Here is a 6,761-nt window from a genome sequence, read left to right as displayed (position 1 = left end):
CACAGGTGGGCAGGGGAATCTGTGAGGAGGCCCAGGGGGTTGTAACTAGGAAACAAAACCGAAAGGACAGACCCAGCTCCCAAGTCCAGCCATGTGTCACATACAGTAGAAGGTAGCTGGGCCCATTGCTCTGCTCCACCTGAGAGGTAGGGGTGTGTGTGCGCGCATGCGCGCGTGTTGGCCTCCTGGCTGGGGCCTGTAAGTTTCATTTCATTTTGGTTCTGGTCTTTCCCATTCTGCTGTTTGGCTCCTCAGAGTTGAGGGGCAGCAGAGATTTAGCTCCACAGGAGCCTCCAGGAGCAACTCACTGCGGATGGGTCGCCCGCTTGACATCCTGCAGGAGGCTAAGAGCTGCTGGCTCAGAAACTACCACCACCAAACATGGTGGGCAATGCATCCTCATTAGGAAAAGCCAAATGACAATGCCCTGCCCCCAGCCAGGGACCCCACTGACCTTCCCCACCAAAGCAAAAACAAAAACACAAACTAGGGAAGTTAGAAAAGTCTTTTAAGTTTTTAAATTAAAATTGCACCCTGGTGCGATGACTCTAATTTGGGAACTCAATCCAAAGGCAGACTCTCCTGAGTGCTGGTCCTCTGGCCTGGACACACAGAGACTGGGAGCCTGTCGGACAGTTAGAACAGGGAAGGGGCAGAAGCACCCACATCAGAGGGCAGCCAAGTCTTGACATCTAGCTGGTGACAAGGTGACAAGTTTCAGAGTCAACAAGAGGCCACCACCAGCAGAGATGAAAATTGTCTACCAGCAATGGGGTAGAAGTCCATGATTCTGAGGACCCTCCTGGGTGCACCTCCTTTGGCGGTGGGGCTTCCTAATGGCTGGCACGCCTTCTCACAGAGCAGCACAGCCACGCGGCTGCAAGCTCGCTCCATCTGTGAACACCCTTTTGTTCCCCTCAATTGGGCAGAGAAAGAGGTGCTGGCAAGGAATGTGAGCCTTGCCTCTGACAGGAACACGTGTGCAGGCCCCACTCTCACAAACATTAGCTAAATTTATATTCATATATATTATAGTTATATATTAAAAAGAGGAAAAAAAAACTTTCCCTAAGAGAAACTCCTGAAGAACCCAAGTGGCTCAGGACGTTTACTGTCCCCCCCCCCCCAAAACTCTTATAAAATCTTCCAGTGCGATCGTGAAGAAACCCCCCGCCCTCTTGCGTTCCCCCCCTCCCAGCCCTCATCTGTGTCCCCACAACCCTGGACTGCCCCCTGCTCCAGCCCAGTGGCGTCCAGTCTCATCTCTGGCCATCCATGGCTGCCATGGCTTTCTGAGGGGCGCCCCCCTGCGATGCTCCGGGGGGCCACGTGGGCTGTGGGCAGTGGAGATGGAAGGTGTTGGGGGAAGAGGGCGGGATCCAGGGCACCTGGTGATTGGGTGGGGATGCGGCCCAGAAGGGGCTGAAGTTTGCAGGGGGGGAACAGGCCACGGCTGCCATGGGGCTGCTGCTGCTGCTCTGCAGGCCCTCAGAGGTTCGAAGCTTGGAGAACATGGCCAATGCATCAGGGAAGTTGGGTGGTGTAGCAGGGGTGTTGCTGGGGGTACACATCTGCAGGAAGAGAAGAGAGGTGTTGGTGAGACTGCAGGGAAGGCAGGATCCTGGTGCCTCTTGCCCACTGGCAACTTCAATAGGACTCAAAACCCTTATCTTCCCTGGGGCCAGTGAAGGACATGGAAGAGCAAAACCCGAGTGTGCTCGCTGCCCAAAGCTTGAAGACACCCGGCAAGGGGCATGAGACGTCAATGGTTAATTCCAACTCAAAGCTAGGGTGTCGTCGTGAAAGGACAAGGGGCAGCCCAGGACACTGCTGCCCAGCTCCTTTCCTGGCTTGGGGGAGCCAGCTGGCTTTCTCCACAAGCTACCCTTAGATGTCCCCAGGGTGTTAGGCGCCGGGGTGCAGGCCAGGGGGAGGGTCTCCTCCCTGTACGAGCCTTGGAAAAGCTGCGCTTTCTTAGAGCTTCCATTCAGGCGACTGGGCTTGGCCCCTGCCTCTCTCCACTCATCACTTCCGATGTGCGGATCTGGTTAGCTCAGTTATTCTTTCTGTAACACAGAGGAGGAGGCTGACGCCCAAGGGTCAGTCACAATTGAACATGCACCCAAGGCAGGTGTCCAGGCCCAGGCCCAGGCCCTGAAGCCTGAGCCCAGCTGCAGTCAGGGTTAAGTGCCTCCTCGGGTCTGGGCTCCTAATCCAAACACGCAACAGCCATGCCAGCTCCAGATGCCAGCGGCACACTCCTAGGAGACAGGTGGGTCAGAGCCCAGGACCTACAGGGGCTAGTTCTGACCTCAAAGCTGCTTCTCCCTCAGGAGGCCAGGGAGTCCTTTCAACTTCTCCTAATTTTAGCAGCACTGGCTCCTCCCCAAGGCACAGGGCACTGGGGGTGGGGTGCTGAGACACAGGACAGGATGCTAAAGCTTTATCATTTTAGTTAAAGCAAAGCCAGAGCCTGGGGCAGGGACCCCCCCACCCCCACTGAGGCTGTGCCACATCAGCTCTTAGGGGACTCTGAACATTGTCTGCTCCAAGGCCCTGAAGGGAAGGCCTTTGGCCTTAGGCAGGTCTGGCCCCACCCAGACACTTCCCTCCTCTCATGATTCCCTGCCCACCCCCATGACTTCTCGGCAGCAGGAAACAATGAATGGGGGGTTGAGGGTGGAGGCCAGTTGCATCACAGCATCGTGACCGACTTCCCCAGTCAACCAAGCCAGAGAGGCCAGGTCTCTTCTCCAGAGAACAGCCTAGAGGGTTAAAGGGGACTGTACCCACCTGCCTGGGGGCAGCTCAGACAGGTCTCTAGGCCTACAGCATTGGTGAAAGCAAGGCTTGAACTCCATTTCCTAAAGCCCCTCCTATAATCTCAATTCTGAGCCCCTGTCATGGCCGTTTCCCCTCTCCCTACGAATGCCTTCTTGCCCCCCCCCCCTCATACAACTGAGGACCCTTATCATCTGTGACAGCCTTCCAACTGTGGCTGGCAATCTACAGGACAATCGTTTAGCAGTTATCACCACTTTGTGTTGACTTTTCTTCATATAAAGTATTTATCTGAGACAGTATGCAGCTAGATAGCCCAGGCTGACCTAGAGTTCACAGCCATCCTGCTGCCTTAACCTCCCAAGTGCTGGCTTCAATGTTTTTATTTAAGTTTTCTAATTATTTTGTCTTAAAAACTGGACTGACTCTCAGAACAGGGCTGCTGTTCCCTACTGTGCAGGCGAGGCCTCCAGCACAGGTCCCTCCTGGGTGTGCTGATTATAACGTCTGAGTTACAAAACCAGCAGTCTCCCAAGGGAAGCTTCCAAGGAGAACACACAGACTCACAGACACTCACAGACAGACACACACACACACACACACACACACACACACACAGATTGACAAAGGTGGGGGAAGGGAGGGAATCCAGTTCAAGCTGGGGCTTGCTGGCTTCCTTGTTCCAGGCCCTTCAGCATGGCTATGCTTTTCTGAATAGTCTTGTGCATAGGAAGACACTGAGCAGGATGAAAGCAGAAGACTCCCAGGTCTAGGAAGCTGGAGGTCTGGATGGCTGGATGTAGGAGGGGGTCTTGGGCATGATGAATCCCACCTGAATTTTCTAAGAGCTTGGCCGCAGTGGCTGGGGCCCACAGCATCATTCATTTTCCAATCTTACTCCAAATGTTGAGAGCTAGTTTAAACTGAGGCAGACTCTCCTTCCTGAGCATCCCCCCTCGTTTTTTGTTTGTTTTTGTTTTTTTTTTTTGTTTTTCGCGACAGGGTTTCTCTGTGTAGCCCTGTCTGTCCTGGAACTCACTCTGTAGACCAGGCTGGCCTCGAACTCAGAAATCTGCCTGCCTCTGCCTCCTGAGTGCTGGGATTAAAGGCGTGCGCCACCACGCGGGGAGGGGGGGGGGCGGCTCGTTTTTGTCAGAAGAAAAAAGTGCTGAGAACAAGATACAGCAGAAGATCCACATGTAGTCTTGTCTCCTGGGGACAAGGACACCAAAAAAAACAAAAAAGTCCAATGGCAGATCTCTTAGGGAATAATGTTTTACCACCCCTCTCCTGGGCTCAGGCCCTCCTACACGTTTGGAGCTAATAGCTAACTAGGAGTTAGAGCAGAGAAGGGATGTGCCTGGCCTCAGGAAAGCAGGGTACCCACTGGCCAGAGGGCAAAGGCTCTAGCCTGGAGCCAAGTTGGAAGAGGACAAATCCAGGCTCCAAGAACTATTTCCTGGACTGTTTTGTTTCTTAACATACTGAGATTAAAAGAAATTCTTGGCCTCACCTTAGGTATATAAATCTGTATATCCTCCATAAAGGTTATGTTCCCTGGAGGCTTTGGAAGGGCCAGCCTACCTTTGTGGGTAGAGTTGGACTTCCGGAGCCAGGGTGGATCTATCCCTCCCCTGCTTCCTGCAGCACTGGGTGGGTGGGTGGTGTGTGTGTGTGTGTGTGTGTGCACACGGCTGTGTTTGTTGCACCAAGACACAAATCCCTACCTCAGTCGTGTGTGTGTGTGTGTGTGTGTGTGTGTTTTGCATCAAGACACAAATCCCTCAGTCCCCCACCACCCCGAAGTCCCCAAAGGTCTGGTTATCCTCGAGCCCCTTCCCCATCCTCTGCTATCAGAATCGCAACATCCTGCTGGAAGCCGTCTTCCCTTCCTTCTACCCCCACCTCCCCAACACCAAGGCCCTTACACCCAGGGCACAGCGCCCAGCACAGGGCCTCAGGCCCCGATCCAGCGGCCTGGAGGCGGGTCCCAAAGTTGGGCGAGCCAGCGCCGGCCTGGGAGCGCTCTTTCCTGGAAGACATTTTGGCTCTTTGTTTACATTCGCGGCGCGCCGCTCCCCGGCAACATGGCTGTCACCGGCGCGGCTGACAGCGACCCTGCCGCACCGAGCGCCCCCTCCGCGGCCCTGGGGAACACTTACCATCTGCGGGTGGTGGTGGCTGTTGGGAATGTTGCTTTCTTGAAAGAACGTGCTTAGGGCGGTCTGCGGACAAAATACGGGACGCAGCGGCGTGAGCGAGGCCTGGCCGCCCCGGCCCCCCCCCCCCCCGCCGCGGCCCCCCTACGCGGCCCCCGGCTCCCACGCGCGCTCCCGACCCCGGCCCGGTGCACACCTCGAACTGCCAGTGCGCCGCTTGCAGCAGCTGCTGCGCCTGATCGGCCGCGCAGCCCGCGGCCAGCACGAACTGGTTGATCATGACCTGGTGCCGCAGCTCGTCCGTGTTCACCGACATGGCGCTGGGCGGCCGCCCCGGGCTCACGCTCGCAGCTCCGCCGCCGCCCGGCGAATGTTGTGGTTCGGCTCGCGCGGCCGCGCCGACGCCGCAAACAACAGCGCGGGGCGGGGCCGCCAGGCCCAACGTTCGGGGGCCGTGAGCCGACGCCGCTGATTGGCCCACGCGCAGCCCAGCCAGCCGCCGGCTCCCACACGGACGTTCGATTCGAATCCTGCGGCGGGCCCGGCCGCTCTGTTTCTCTCCTCGCCTGGCCGCGCCCATTGGCGGAGTCGGTGCCGCGGGGGCACCCCGGCATTGGCCAGCCTCCGTGTTTTGGCTCCTCCGAGTTGGTGGTTGGCTGGGGCCGCCATCGGGAGGCGGGGCGTGATGCGCTGATTGGCCTACCGTAGGCCTGTTTGAACTCAACTCGAAAACCCTGACCGCGTTCTGATTGGTGGAGGTCATCAGTGTTTGCTGTTGTAGGCGTGGGGGTGGTGCTGGCCAAGTTCATTCATTACTTCATTGAAACTGAACATGCTCAGCTGGAAAAGCAAGACGGAGTGGCTTTGACTCATTTCCTCTGAAAGATGTGGTCATCTCGAGAAACAGAACGATCAAAATAGAAAACACACAGAACCTTCGCAGCTACTCGACTCTCAAGAGTATTTAAATTTTTAAATAGCTTCTAAACAGTCTCTCTTAAAAAAAAAAGAAAAGAAAAAGAAAACTTTTGAAACATGGCAGACAGATCCTGGGTTCAATTTCTTAACACCACAAAACAAAACAAAACAAAACAACACAAAAGAACCAGGCGTAGTGACCACATGGTTTTAATTTCAGGGCTCAGTGGGAGGTAGAGGCATTCGGATAGCTCTGAGTTCGAGGCCAGTCTTGCCTACATGGTGAGTTAGTTCCAGGACAGCCAGCAGGGCTACATAGAGAAACTCTCCAAACACACACACACACACACACACACACACACACACACACACACACACACACACGGGGGTGGGGGGGAATAGCCAGTGCCAGGGCATGCTTTGCATAATCCAGCCTCGGGGTTTAAAAACCTTATGCTTTAAAAAAAAAAAAAAAAAAAAAAGTACCTGTTTTCAGCATGAAGACATTTTCTTTGTCATTATTCCCTGATCAAGAGGACATTGATACATCTATTCACATGAAACTTACATTGTATTGGGTATTAAAGTGACCTAAAGATGATTTAAGGTACACAAGATGGTGAAGTTGGCTGGTAGGAAAAAATGACACATGGTATAAGAGCCCCACTTATCCAAGGATTCTAGACCATGGGGAGCGGGCAGGAACTGTTTCCACCCTGATCTGGAGGATCGGATTGGGAATTTACTGTGAAGGCTCCTGTTTCAGGAAGACATATACTGTTTTTCATCAGAACTAATTACAGCGAAGGTTCTAACTAGTTAGGGTGTGCAGAACAGAAGGACAGAACAGAAGAAAGCAAACCTCACTTCTATTTCTTTGCCAGTGAAGGCAGAGGCAGTGAG

The 6,761-nt window shown here is 54.5% G+C and overlaps 1 protein-coding gene across 1 annotated transcript; it reads right to left on the bottom strand.

Moving 5' to 3' along the window:
- Nucleotides 1-487: 487 nt before the first annotated feature.
- Nucleotides 488-5,471, bottom strand: Ubald2 (UBA-like domain containing 2). The gene is made up of 3 exons (NM_176902.3): nt 5,137-5,471; nt 4,944-5,006; nt 488-1,571 (listed from the first exon to the last, which is right to left on the bottom strand). The coding sequence occupies exons 1-3, from the start codon at nt 5,254-5,256 to the stop codon at nt 1,260-1,262; spliced, it is 495 nt and encodes a 164-aa protein (NP_795876.1). The 5' UTR covers nt 5,257-5,471; the 3' UTR covers nt 488-1,259.
- Between the last annotated feature and the right edge of the window lie 1,290 nt (nt 5,472-6,761).

This window comes from Mus musculus, chromosome 11 (assembly GCF_000001635.26).
Source record: "Mus musculus strain C57BL/6J chromosome 11, GRCm38.p6 C57BL/6J".
Classification (NCBI taxonomy): Eukaryota; Metazoa; Chordata; class Mammalia; order Rodentia; family Muridae; genus Mus; species Mus musculus.
This window is presented reverse-complemented; position numbering and strand designations above follow the sequence as displayed.